This window comes from Jaculus jaculus, chromosome 20, assembly GCF_020740685.1.
Source record: "Jaculus jaculus isolate mJacJac1 chromosome 20, mJacJac1.mat.Y.cur, whole genome shotgun sequence".
Classification (NCBI taxonomy): Eukaryota; Metazoa; Chordata; class Mammalia; order Rodentia; family Dipodidae; genus Jaculus; species Jaculus jaculus.
In genome coordinates, this window is record NC_059121.1 from 12,379,321 (window position 1) to 12,394,008 (window position 14,688).

Genomic DNA, 14,688 nt, shown 5'->3' on the forward strand with positions numbered 1-14,688 from the left:
GTCTCTGTGCATTTTTAAAAAACATTTTTAGTGCAAGGACTTAGAAAACACACAGAGAACGACACCGAAGATCTTAAGGGTGACACTTGTCTGTCTAAAGTGATTCTTCTCCCTTTCTTCTTATTTCCTCCCAAGAAACAGTCATCACAAACTGGGCAAGACTTTCAAAAAGCGGTTTGGAAGGGGGGGAGGAGGGAGGCGGAGTGGGTTAGGGGAGAGAGGTTAGAGGGCCGGAGCCTCTCATTCACAGGGTGGAAAAGTTGACATTGTCTAAGCCCTTCTGAATGGCTGGTAGTCGGTTACCCCGATTGTACCTCTACCTCCCCTCCCCCTCCACGTGACGACCCAGGACACATGCGCACCCGACGCAGCCCAGGCACATCTGCAGACTGACGTCAGTTTGTTCTGCCTCTGAGGGAAAAGCTGCCAAAATTTTCTTCTGCTGCAATTGAAGTTGGCTGGGGGCCGGTAGTGAGCTCTAGGACTACTTCAACAAAACTCTGCTGCCCTTCCCGCTCCTCTGGTCTCCTTTTCTCCTGATACCTTTGATGCTCTGCACATGTGATTTGCATAGCAAAGGCACTAAGCTGTCCAGGAAGAGAGGGCACCACTTCCACCCCCCAATAAGCCTTTCCACCCTTCTTTTCTTTCTTTTTTCCTTTCCTGTTTTTAGGGGGGCGGGTGGAGGGAAGGAGAGAAAGGAGGTTTTTGCAAAGGCATATCTCAGGTTGATAGCCTTGGATGTATGTATTGAAGGCATCTTTTTTTTTTTTTTTTTTTTACACCCCTGCCAAATCGGAAAGTCTGTTCTCTAAAGCTCGGGTTAGCTAGACTATAGGGTTTTATTCTGGCTGCAGAATAACTGGCTGGTGTGGCTTTGCAAAGGGGGGCAAAAAGAAAAAAAAAAAAGAGACAGGAGAGGGAGTACGTGAATCGTCCAGTGCGATCTCTATTGTTTGAGACTTACTTTTTATCAGAATTTGAAGATGAACACGGTAAGGAAGACTTCACAATATTCAATGAAACCTTAAAAAAAAAAAAACTTTTGCTTTGCTTGTCTTCCGAGTAACGCTTAGAAATCTCTCTCACTCTGTGTGTGTCTATCTTTCCTTCTGTGCCTCTCTCTCTCTCCTTTTTCTCTGTTTTATGGCAAGAAGTGAGCTTGACTGAACTCATTTTACAGATAGAAAATCTTTTTACTCTAGACTAATCGGGGGTTGTAGAAGTCTGGGGCATGTAAATATTTCATGATGTGAAAAATACATTTATTATATGACTATCCATGTTTTGTGGAGTAGACTTGATTTTGATTAGTGTGGTCTTTTAACTAATCACCAAATAGTGATGGAGAGAGTAATAATGTGTGCATTTTAAACTGATTTCCATTTTCATGAAGGAAAGCCTTCTGCATTTTATAGTTTCATGCCAGTGTCTTTAGTGTTCAGACAAGTGCATATTTTATGCCTGGGCTCAGAGGGTAGCAATAATATGCTAGCTGTAGCATTGATGCTCAAGGATATGTTAAGCTCTTAATAGGCTAATCAAAGAGATGGAAGCGTGTGGTTTTGATTTACTTTTGGCCACTTGGGAAATGCTAGACTCATAACCCTCTGGAGCCTTGTTTATCAGGATAGGTCTGTATACATGGTATACGGGGACTTGAGTTCAGGGCTTGAGGAGGGAGAGCAAGATTGGTGGAGAGTGTTGGAAAAAAAATTTCTGATAATGTGTGCTATAATTTATGTCTTTGATAATTCTTGCCCTGGTGCTAGAGGGAAAGAGAGCAAGGCGAGAGTGAGAGTTGGAGCATACTGAGAGGGAACAAGAGAGTGAGTTTCTTACTCTTGTTTTTATTTGAGCTGCCGGTGCAACGCGTTTGGGCCAAATGCCAACTGTCTGGGTCACACGCGTTTTATCCAAATAGATTTAGCGCTGCTGTCTGGAAATGGGCTGCTGAATGTTAACTTTAGGATCAACTCAACCAGGGCAGCTCAGACTGTTACCCTCTGTCTGGATGAAGTGGAATGGGGGGTGTGGGGGGGTGAGGGTGTGTAGGGCAGGGCAGGAAAGGGGAAATTAAACCGGTGCTTGGAACTTTTAAAAAAGATGCTGAATGTAATTTTTATCTTATTCTTTATTTTTTTTGGTTCATATTTCTGGATTAATTTTCTTTTCTTTCTTTTTAAAATGTTTACATTTGTTAAATGTTCAAGAGTGGAATTAGCAGACCTTAGAATTCATGATAGGGGAAAATATTACATAAAACTGTTGTAGTTGAAGGAAACTGAGAAAATTAATTATGAAGATAATTGTTTTCTTGTGTTTTCACCAAAGTGGTGGCTGCAGTCTGGCTTATATTAATTTAGTGCTTACACGTGACTGCTGGTGTTTGAGATTTTTCGAGTGGCACATTAAGGCAAATAAGTTGATCTCAAACAAATTAAATTCATTCATTTATCACAAATGGCAGCAAATGAAATCTGTGTAGTGGTATTAGCATTTTTGTGATTCCCATGAGGGAAACTTTTTAGTCTGTAATACCTGCAATACTTCAAATACTTTTTTATGTTTGGGGTGATACCTCCAACATTAATTTCTACACTGTCTATTCTTACCACATCATTTCCTTAGCAGTCACTTGCAGCTACTAGTGTGGTTTTGGATGGGCCTGTGTGCTGAATTTGCTGTTGTGTTCCTAGTGACAGAATAAAAATGTTATTTTATTAAGGAGAGTTAGTAGCAGTTTTGGAATTTTTGTGGGGAGGGGCCAAGAGGGAAATGCAGACAACACTCTTAGTTCTATCAAAAGACAAAGTATATATCAACAATTTCACTAACATCAAGGAAATAAAAATAAAAACCACGTTTGTACCAGGGGTGGTGACACACATCTTTAATCCCAGCACTCAGGAGGCTTAGGCAGGAGGATCTCTGTGAGGTTGAGGCCAGCCTGGAGCTACAGAGGAAATTCTAGTTCAGTCTAGGCTACAGTAAGACCCTACTTCAAAAAAGACCAAAAAAAAAAAAAAAAAATCCACTTTTTGGTTTTCAGGAAGAGTGTTACAATCCAGATAATAAGTATTTACCTTGTTCTTTGCGGGGGTGGGGGGTGGAATTGAGTCTATCTGTAATTTGAGGTTTTATTTTGGCAAATTTTATTTTGTATTTTTGCTTTTGACTCATTTGCTTTTCTTAATAGATATGTTTCTAGTAATTTATGTATTTGATTGAAACTTTCCTTGGAGGCTAATCTCATAAAATTTATAAATGATCTAAAAATCTTTATAATTAGAAGCTAGTGGTGCCCTCAGCATACAGTAGGTGACAGATATTCACTGGGAGAAGAAAAGTGGAAAATGAAATGAGAAGTTAATTTTCATGTACAAGACTTAAATACCTGAAAGATTCATGCTACTTTGGCCTTTTCCACAGAAACTAAGTCAGCCTTAAAATAAATAACCAGAATTAAGATGGATGAAAGAAGTTGAGAAGGATGGTAAACATGCTCTCTTACTTTATAATAACAGTACATGGAAAGGAAATTATTACCTTAGCTACTCCCAGATGACTTGAGTGGGAAGTTGCATGATAAAAAGTCAAGCAATACTCTTCAACTGGGGCAGATAAATGGAGGAATCATTATAGGGCAGTTGTCTGATTTTAGTGTAGCCTTGATTCAAGAAAGCAGGTAAAGTATTCCTTAGCATTGCTGGCTGTTGTATTAGTATTATAAAAAAAAGTATATGTGAAATCAAAGAAAAATGGAAGTTTTTATTCTAATTTCAAAATTAAGATAATTTGTAAGTACAATTATGTTATGCCTAAGTTCTTTGCTGTTTGCTTTAAAGGCAGGTCAGCTTGGGTGATTGTTTCTGTCCTATCCAAATATTCCATATTTTTGAGGGAAAGAGGAACACGAACTATTTTTGAAGGAAGGGTGAAGTATATAGATATTATATGAGGAGTAATCTGATTTATTCTCTCAATAAGTCTTTGCAAGGTAGATGTTATTATTGTGATCTTGTTTGGACAGCAGATCCAGGGAGGCTCAGTGACTTGTCATCATACCAGAGGTAAACAGTCTTGTGTTTTCCTCAATGTACCAGTGCTTTTGTTGTACAACTTAAAAGGTTAATGCATTATGATTTCTGGACCATTTGTCTAGTATTTTAGTGTTAGTCTGAACTTTGGAAACTATTTCTGGTACAGTCAGAGCCTATCCACGTTTGCTTATGGTGTGTAGATTAACCTTCCCAGCAGGTGTCAAAAAGTAGGTTAACACATTTCACTTGTATTGTGTAGGTGACTAAAAGTGGTTGGATATGCTAGTCATGATTTTGTTTGAGCTGTAGCCAACTGAGCACTAATATGTAGTGTTAAGTGTGTATTCAGGGCGCTGGAGGCTTAAAAGAGAGTGATGAGTGAAGGAGAAAACCAGAAAAGAGAAAAGCTCTCAAATTTATTGTGTGCCAAATGTCCCATGCTGGCTAGTGACCGACAGGAGCCTAACATGGTTCCATCGCAGAGCTCCTCTTCTTTCTATTATGAGCCACTGTCTTTGTCCTTGCAAGTGCTAAGCCTTGTTAGTCTACCTCTGGCCAAACAGTTGAATGTTACTTTTTATCTTAATGCTATTGGCTTAGTTAACTTGGGTGTTTGCTGGACAGTGTTAGAAAGGGTAAGAGTAAAGGTTACAAAACTATGAAGAGCGGGAAATCTCTCAAGGAGGAAAAACATTTGTTCCCTAAATTCAGCCAACTATCATGTAAGTTTGCCATTCATTTCAATATCTGGGAAAACAGGAGAAAAATGATGAATAATTTAATGCAGATCTATCATCACTACTAAAAGTGCATTCAGTTGTGCTGATTGTCTATTCCTCTTTAAAAGAAGATTATGATTTCAAGTACAGGAAGGAGCCGGGAGGAGAATCTGTGGGCAAAGCCTCACAGGCATGAGGCCCTGAGTTCAAACCTCCAGCACCTACATAAAAGGCTCAATATGGTGCTGTGCCTCTGTAATCCCAGTGTTGGGAGGCAGAGGTGGGGAGTCCCTGGTGCTCTCGGAATAGCTTCTGTAGTTGAACTAGTGAGCTGTTGATTCAGTGAGAGACACTGTCTCAAAGAGGAGAAGTGGGGAACAACTTAGGAAGCCACTCAGTGTCTACCTCTTGCCTCCACACGCGTTTGCACTCATGTGCATGCACATCCACATACATGTATGACCACACTATTTGTGCATGCATATATGTATGCCTGCACACCACACATGGGAAAAAAAGTATGGAATACTTTAATACCAGACATTATTCAAAACATCCTAGTGATTTGAAAAAAGGAATTGGAAATGCTAAGACTTAGTGTTGTTCCTGAAGTAGCAATTACACTTTACTATCACATGGTTAGGTTTGGAGTATGGAGAGACTATGTTTGAGAAGTTTGTAAACCTAGATATGAGGATTCTTTTCATTACTGTTTTTGAATTAAAGTATGATTGCATGTTCTTATAGTTACTTGAGAAAGGATATATATTCCTTGTTGTCTTGCCTGAATAGGTCTAGAAGCTGTTTTGAGATGAAACAATTGTATGCAAAGTTGATAAAACCTGTTCACATTGACTAAGTAATACCATTTGTAAATATCTTATATGATTATGCAATTACAATTGAATATTTAAGTTAGATTGCCTGAAGCTGGGAATGTAATACAATACAATTTAGATCTTTGAACCTAATGGGCATGTGTACGAATATGAACTCTCTTGTTTTCCAGCTTTTTGTCCTCAGTGGATGTCAATGTTTTTATGTGTAGATTGGTGGCTCCATTGGTTATCAATTGCTGCATAACAAGTTACACTGATCAAGTGACTTAAAACAACGCACATTTATCATGCCACAGTTCCTGTGGGTCCAATCACGATTTAGCTATATCCTCTGTTTCGAAGTCTTTGATGAGTCTAGCCAAAGTGCCATGGCAAAAGTTGAGATCTCTACAGGAAGCCTGACTGGGGGAGAATCTCCTCCTAAACTCATGTGTTAGGGGCAGCATCCAGTTTCTCATATGGTATTGAATGGTGGGAACTCAATTCCTTGCCAATAATATGTGGAAGCTGCTCTGATTTCCTTTCTTGAGCACTTCTTAGTAGCAGCTTGCCTCATCTTATCAAAATCTTAAAAAAAGTCTGCTACCAAGATTGAAGTCAGAATCTTTGTACTCTGCTCATGGAAGTGGCATTCCCTCAAATTGAGGTATTCTCTTGGTGATAATTAAATTATTCAAGGAAAGAAGATTGCACAATGACATGAATATTAAGAGGCAAGATCACTGAGCCCATCATAATTAGCTTTGCTATGTGGGCAATAACATCTACTTCACAAGAGTGTTGTGAGTAAAGATTAAAAGAAGTAATGTGTCTTAAAATCCTTTATTTTTGGTCTGATCTTATATTACCTTACTTTAAGATTGTTGTGAGTAAAGATTGAAAGAAGTAATGTTTTTAAAAATTCTTTATTTTTGGTCTGACCTTATATAACCTTACTATATATTAATTGTTGGTCTTTTGCCCAGGAATTGATATTACCATTTCTTTCTTTCTTTCTCTCTTTCTTTCTTTCTTTCTTTTTTTTTTTTTTTTGAGGTAGGGTCTCACTGTAGCTCAGCTGACCTGGAATTCACTATGTAGTCTCAGGGTAGCCTCAAACTCACAGTGATCCTCCTACCTCTGCCTCCCGAGTGCTGGGATCAAAGGTGTGCGTCACCACACCTCGCTCTCGACCTTACCATTCCTATTATTACTGATTCTAGTTACTATTTCTCTTTGCTCCCCTTGCCATCTAGAACTCATGGAATGTATTTCTTCTGCTGTAATAGTTATCTGTTATAATTGACTTGGGGAATTTCAGTCCTTTCCAAGACCTACTGAGATGCCACTTTTCTTCATCTGCCTTCTTGGAGATAAAGATTATTTCCCTCACCTGATCACCTCACAACTTCATTAATATGTTTATCAGTCAGCTTTGAATTTTTCTGCCACCTAGATTATTAGCTTTTCAAGGGCAAAGATTGTGTGTTAATCTTTTCTGTATTTCCTCAAACTTTCTGTGGTCTGCTATTTTTATGACACTTAAAACAGAGTGAGATAGCATGTGTTGGTTAATGAATTGGCTTTTCCAATGTTTAACAGTTTAATAACTCATAGAGACAGTTGTGAGGAATTTTATATTTTAATGTTTTTATTTGTTTACTTGAAAAAGAGAGAGAAGCAGGCAGATAGAGAGAAAAAGAATGGGTGCGGGCTGGAGAGATGGCTTAGCGGTTAAGTGCTTTCTTGTGAAGCCTAAGGACCCCGGTTCGAGGCTTGGTTCTCCAGGTCCCATGTTAGCCAGATGCACAAGGGGGCGCTCGCGTATGGAGTTCGTTTGCAGTGGCTGGAAGCCCTGGCATGCCCATTCTCTCTCTCTCCCTCTATCTGTCTTTCTCCCTGTGTCTGTCGCTCTCAAATAAATAAATTAAAAAATGAAAAAAAAAAATGGGTGCACCAGGGCTTCCAGCCACTGCAAAGGAACTCCAGATGCGTGTGCCACTTTGTGCTTATGTGGGTACTGGGGAATCAAACCAGGGTCCTTTGGCTTTGCAGACAAGTGCCTTAACAGCTAAGCCCAGTTGTAAGGAATTTTAAATGTTTATTTATTTATTTATTTTTGAGGTTGAGTCTCACTCTAGCCCACACTGACCTGGAATTCATTATGTAGTCTCAGGCTGGCCTCAAACTCACAGAGGTCCTCCTACCTCTGCCTCTGGAGTGCTAGGATTAAAGGCGTGTCCTACTACACCCAGATGATATGGTTATTTTATATATTGTAATTATTAATATTTCTAGGTCTACAGGGACTAAATAAAATATCCTATATAAGTTAATTTTCCAGTGAATGATAGTTTATATATGCCTAAAGTGATTCTACTTTACTCACTATTCATTTATTCAATAATGTGTTAATCAATTTTTAATCAACAAATATGGCAAGCATCTATTAAGTGAGTATCCCATATGTTAGAGATTTGGGATAAAAAAATCTAATATATTTTGCTTTTTCATAATAATTTGTCCTAGTAATAATAGTTTAACTTTTTATTCCTATCTCAGACATGATATATGAAAATCAGATATTGAGCTATCTGTTATTTTGTTATATACATAAAGTGTATAAGAATAGCTTGCCTTTAAACCAAATTGTATTGCCCCAGGGTTCTAAAACTACATTTTAGCTTTTTGTCCTGTAAAAAATCTATTCACTTATTTATTTGAGAATGAGAAAGGGAGAGAGGGGAGTAGATAGAGAGAGCATGGGTATCCCAGGGCCTCTAGCCACTGCAACTAATGAACTCCAGATACATCTGCCACTTTGTGCATCTTGTGCATCTGGCTTTACATGGGTACTGGGGAAGTGAATCAAGGCCCTTTAAAGGCAAGTGCCCTAACTGCTGAGCTATCTCTCCAGCCCCTTTTTGTCCTTTTTTGGTCATATTTTGCTGTTTATGATGTAGTTTTAAAAAAATATTTATCTGAGAGGGAGAGAGAGAGGGAGAGAGAAACAGGAGAGACACACAGAGAGAATGGGTGCACCAGGGTCTCCAGCCACTGCAAATGGACTCCAGATGCATGTGTCACTCACTAAGTGCATGTGGCTTTATGTGGGTACTGGGGTATAGAACTCAGGCTATCAGGTTTTGTAAGCAAGTCTCTTTAACTCCTGACCCATCTCTGACCCCTGTGGGTTAGTTTTTACTGCCTTACTTATTTTATTCCGATGTGCTCTCTACTGGGAAATCGGGTGAAGAAATATGTGATTATCCTGAGTAAAGTGTGAATACATGGATTATGAATGAGGTTGTTGGCCAAAAATAAACAATATAAGCTTAGACTTGAAAAGTTGTATACCTGAAATGCAATTTAAAATTTTTTTCAACTACTTTCTGTAGTGTTGACATTGTTTTCAGTTACCATATATGTCATTTAAGACTTTCAAATAAAGTAAAAGGCTATCATAAATCAGATTTTTTTTAGAAGTTTACTTTGTGATATTGTCAACAGCTGATAATTGTCAATCTGTATGTATGGATATATAGGCCCCATAAAGACACAGCAGTTTTAGTTATGAGAGAGGTGAAGAAGTCATGGCAAGTGATGCAATCACATACCCTTAGTCTGTACACAGAATGGGCTTCAAGTATGCCAGCTCTTCACGTTATTCTCTTATCAAAAGGTTCACTCACTGCACTCACCCACTGTTATCTTCAAAGTTTTACAAGGAAAGAATCCCAATTCTCTTTTCCTTCACTCCCTTCCTTTCTCTTCACCTATTTCCCTCCTTCTCTTCTCCTTTTCTTTCTTTACTTTTTCCTTCTTGATTGAATCCAGGACGTTGTGCATGCTAGACAAGTGCTCTATGATTCCTAGCCCCAAGATTCCTTTTTTGATTATTAAGTAGATGTGGCATTCTTCTGCTAACCATTTAGGTTTATGTTTCTATGTTTAACTATATTATTTTGAAGTTTTATCTTTTGGCAAGCAGCCCATAATATATAGTAAATCTGTCCATTCAGGATATTCAGTTAATTCACATTTTCTTCCCTAGGTTAAAAAAATGGCCATGCTTTAGCGATTCATCAGCCTGGTGTGAAAAATTGTGCTTGTGAAAATTTTTGTCATCATTATTTTCTTCATTTTGGATTGAGAAAATGAATCCAGATGTAGAAGAAAGTACGAGATGTTGGAAAAAAGTACCTGTTAAACAGTGGAGCATCTAACAACTAAAGTTGCAAGAAGTTTTAAGGAATTAAAATTGTTATGCTTCGATTTTGCTATGGTATTGACTCTCTAGCACATAGGTAGCCCTCCAAAAACATTCAGTTTTCCAAATTATGGAAATTTCGTGGAAAACGTTGACCTGGATTTTAAGCCTCATTATGGCTTCATCGGAATTTTATAGTGACCACAGACTTTCATACAGTTCTCAAGGTAGGATTCTTGTTTTTGAAACTTAACAGAAAATATTACCAATAATCGCATAAGATTCCAAGCATTTAGTTTTGGTAGACACTTTTTGGGGATATGTTTTAATAGGAGCAGATTCTTACTACTATGTTATTTCATTTCATAAATGGGAAGGGCTGTAAGAGGATGTTTCACTTTTCCTTCTTGGATAACATGGTCAATAGATTTTAGACTTGACTGGCCATTCTTAGAAAATGATGCAAGATGATGCTTTTTCTATATCCTAAAGTTTCATAGGCTAGGATTTTGAGGTAGGGTTACTTTCAAAGAGAATCTAAATATTTATATTACAAAAGATAAAGAAACCAGGTAACTTTGGCATAGGGTCTTTTTAATATGGACCTTTCATTAAAATAATACTTTTCCAAATTTAAGATTTTTGATCTAAAGACTAAAAGAGCCAAAAGAGTGAGTATTGTAAGTTCATTTTTTAAAATTATCTTTATAATTTTTATCTATAGAATTGAACTTTATATTAAAAATGATAATAAAGAAGGTCTCAAGAGTAAATTTCATTTTGTTTCCTATGGACCAGACCATTACTTCTAGAATTTTTTAAAAATTAATTTATTAATTTGAGAGAGTGATAGAGGGAAAGAGGCACACACACACACGCACACACACACACAGAAAGAGAGAGAGAGAGAGAGAGAGAGAGAGAGAGAGAGAATGGGTGCACCACGACCTCCAGCTACTGCAAAAGAATTTCAGACACATGCGCCACCTTGTGCATCTGGCTTACATGGGTCCTGGGGAATCAAACTGAGGTCCTTTGGCTTTGCAGGCCCTAACCGCTAAGCCATCTCTCCAGCCCCCTTCTAGAGTTTTTTTTTCTTGGTTTTTCGGGGTAGGGTCTCAATCTAGCTCAGGCTGACCTGGAATTCACTATGTATTCTCAGGGTGGCCTCAAACTCACAGCAATCCTCCTTCCGCTGCCTCCCAAGTGCTGGGATTAAAGGCATGCGCCACCACGCCCGGCCCCTTCTAGAATTTTAAAAAGCCATACCTTTTGGATTTTTTTTTCCCTAAGAATATCTAATAACAAAGCAGCTTCTTGTGTTGAAGAGGTGGATTTTCAAAAGTGTCCTTGATCAGTACCTGCCAGAAGTTGATATGTGCTTCTCAATGTAGGTCAACAAAGTCTTTGCCTACAAAGTGAAATACTATATTTTTATTTATTCCCATTTGATTATTGCTTCATGAGATTTTAAGGTGGTGGGGTGTACTCCATCTATAGCCAGTGAAGCAGTGGGAAGACATTTGAATTTGCTTAGTGATAAACCTAACTGAAGGAAGGTATGGAGAAGAAGGTAGATGAGTAACATCTAAGGAAGGAAAATATGTTTGATAGTCCTCCAATTTTATTGTTATAGTACTTATTTTTAACATTTTGTTGAGGTATAATACATATGTAATTTATCCATTTAAAGTACACAATTTAGGCTGGGAAGATGGTTCAGTGGTTAAAGGTACTTTCTTGCAAAGCCTGTTGGCCCATGTTCTATTGCCCAGTACCCATGTAAAGCCAGACTCGAAGTAGTACATGTGTGGGGCATTAGTCTGCAGTGGCAAGAGTCTTTGGAGTTCCCATTCTCTCTCTTTCTCTCTCTCACACAGAAAGATATAAAATTTAAAAATATCATTTAAAGTACATAATTAAATGACTTTTAAAAAAAGCTTTTTTTTTTTTTTGAGGCAAGCTCAAACAGACTTTTTTGGTTTTGTAAGGTAGGGTCTCACTTTAGCTCAGGCTGACCTGGAATTCTCTATGGAGTCTCAGGGTGGCCTCGAACTCACAGTGATCCTCCTACCTCTGCCTCCCGAGTGCTGGGGTTAAAGGCGTGTGCCACCATGCCCGGCCAGACTTTTTTTTTTTTAAATGAAAGAGAGAGAGAAAAAAATTGGCATGCCAGGGCCTCAGCCACTATAATTGAACTCCAGATGTGTGTGCCATCTTGGGCGCATGTGTGACCTTGTGCATGCCTCATCTTGTGCGTCTGGCTTATGTGGGATCTGGGGAGTTGAACATGGGTCCTGTACTTTGTAGGCAAGTGCCTTAACTGCTAAGCCATCTCTCCAGCCCCACATTATATGACTTTTAATAGGCTTTAGAATTGTGTACTAATACCATAATGAATTTTCTACATTTTCATCCTTCCAAAAAGAAAATATGTACCCATGAAATTTCTTAGTGGCAGGCAACTTCTAAACTTTATAAACTTCTGTTCCTAGAGATTTGTCTATGCTGACCATATCCTAGAAATGGAGCCAGGTACTGTGTAGTTTTCTTGTGCTCCTAATAATTAACATAATTTAAAAAATTGATTAATTAATTAATTTGCAAACACACAAGGAAAGAGAGGGTGGCATGCCAGAGCCTCTAGCCACTGCAAATAAATTCCCCCTACATTTGCTGCTTGGCTTTATGTGGGTACTAGGGAATTGAACCCAGGTTGTTTGGCTTTGCAGGCAGGTGCCTTAGCTGCTGAGTCATCTCTCCTGTGCCACCTAATGTTTTTTCAAATATTAAAATATGAACTTTGAGGAACCACGAGTATGTAGCTCAGTTGATAGAGTCCTTGCCAGCATGTACAAGGGCTTGGACATCATCCCTAGCACTCACTACATAAACCAGGCATCATAGTGAATTAATGCTTGTGATCTTAGCACTCAGTAGGTAGAGAGGTCAGTGGGTCAGCTCAAGATCTCACCCCTCCCCCCCCAACCATGTCAGCCTGGCCTAGAGACCCTGTCTCAAAAAAAGTGGAGGGAGGGAAGGAAAGGAAAGGAAGAAAGAAAATGAGTGATGTTTGATTTCAATTTTTTTTCTGATATTTTATTTATTTATTTATTAGAGACAGAGAGAGAGTGAATGGGTGCACCAGGGCCTCCAGCCACTGCAAACAAACTCCAGAAGCATGTGCTACCATGTGTATCTGGCTTAAATGGGACCTGGAGAATCAAATCTGGGTCCTTAGGCTTTGCAGGCAAGCACCTTAACCACTAAGCCATCTCTCCAGCTCTGATTTCCTTAATTAAAAAAATTTTATTTTAGATAAAGCGGGGGGTGGGAGGGAGAGGAAGAGAGGTGCCAGGGTCTCAACCACTGCAATCTAACTCCAGGCACTTGCACCACCTAGTGGGCATGTGTGACCTTGCGCTTGCCTCACCTTTTTGGGTCTGATTTATGTGTGGTTTTGAGAGTGGAACTTGGGTTCTAAGGCTTTGCAGGAAAGCGCTTTAACTGCTAAGCCATCTCTCCAGCCCAGATTTATTCACTTTTGAAGGCAGTTATAAATGTTCATGTATCATCATAGTATACATCAGTATTTCTTTCCTTTTTACTAAATAATAATATTCTAGCCAGGATGTGGTGGCACACACCTTTAATCTCAATACTCAGGAGGCAGAGGTAGGAGGATCACCTTGAGTTCGAGGCCACCCTGAGACTGCATAGTGAATTCCAGCTTGGCCTGGGCTACAGCAAGACCCTACCTTGAAAAACTAAAAGTAAATAAATAAATAAAAGAAAAAAAAGAAAAAGAATAATATTCCTATTCTATTATATAGGTATATCACATCCTGTTTATTCATCAGTTGTAGATTTATTTTCCCCTTGGGACTGTTATGAATAATGCTCTTATGAACATTCACATATGTTTTATGTGGATATGTTTTTTTATTTGTGTGTGTGTAACCTGGGAATAGAATTGTTAGACTATCTACTAACTCCATGTTTAACATTTTGAGGAACTATCCGACTGACTTCCAAAGTGGCTTGGGTATTTTATATTCCTAGTGATCTTGCTCTTCACAAACGTTTCTACAAGGTCATAGAGATTCTACATAAACTCTTTGGGTAACATACAAGTAGATTTTATCTGAGAAAAACTTTCCTCTTTTACACATATGGGTAGTTGTTACTTCCACAAAAAACTTTCATACGTCTAGTAGAATTTACCTTTTAGAATCCACAGTTTTAGTTTGAAAAAAGAACAGCCCTTCATAAATAATATTGCTTTGAGGAATGAAACAATTGGAATATAATCTTTAGGTTTTATACTTTTACTCTTTCATTTTTGTTTAACATTTTCAGCCATATCTTATATATAATGATGCACAGTTTTAATTGACATTATTATTTATACTGCTACTTGTTTGTTCTGTTAAATTTTCTTTTTTTTTCATGTTTTTTTTTTTTTTTCTGGATTCTCTGCCTTGTGATTACAAAGAGGAATTCCTGACTTATCTTGAACACTACCAGCTGACTATTCCAATAAGGGTTGATCAAAATGGGGCTTTTCTCAGCTTTACTGTGAAAAATGATAAACACTCAAGGAGAAGACGGAGTATGGACCCGATTGATCCACAGCAGGCAATGTCTAAGTTATTTTTTAAACTTTCAGCCTATGGCAAGCACTTTCACCTAAACTTGACTCTCAATACAAATTTTGTATCCAAACATTTTACAGTAGAATATTGGGGGAAAGATGGACCCCAGTGGAAACACGACTTTTTAGACAATTGTCACTACACAGGATACTTGCAAGATCAACGTAGTACAACCAAAGTGGCGTTAAGCAACTGTATTGGACTGGTAAGTATATGTGCTATAGTTTTACCTTTCTCATAGGA

General features: G+C 38.3%; 1 protein-coding gene across 3 annotated transcripts in view; it reads left to right on the forward strand.

Moving 5' to 3' along the window:
- Positions 1-684: 684 nt before the first annotated feature.
- Positions 685-14,688, forward strand: part of Adamts6 (ADAM metallopeptidase with thrombospondin type 1 motif 6) — a 278,164-nt gene continuing 264,160 nt past the window's right edge. For all 3 annotated transcript variants that reach the window (XM_045138994.1, XM_045138995.1, XM_045138996.1), the window contains exons 1-3: positions 685-995; positions 9,635-10,017; positions 14,286-14,650. In XM_045138994.1, the coding sequence (XP_044994929.1) occupies positions 9,921-10,017; positions 14,286-14,650 (462 nt within the window). In that variant the 5' untranslated portion in view covers positions 685-995; positions 9,635-9,920. The remainder of the gene's footprint in view (positions 996-9,634; positions 10,018-14,285; positions 14,651-14,688) is intronic.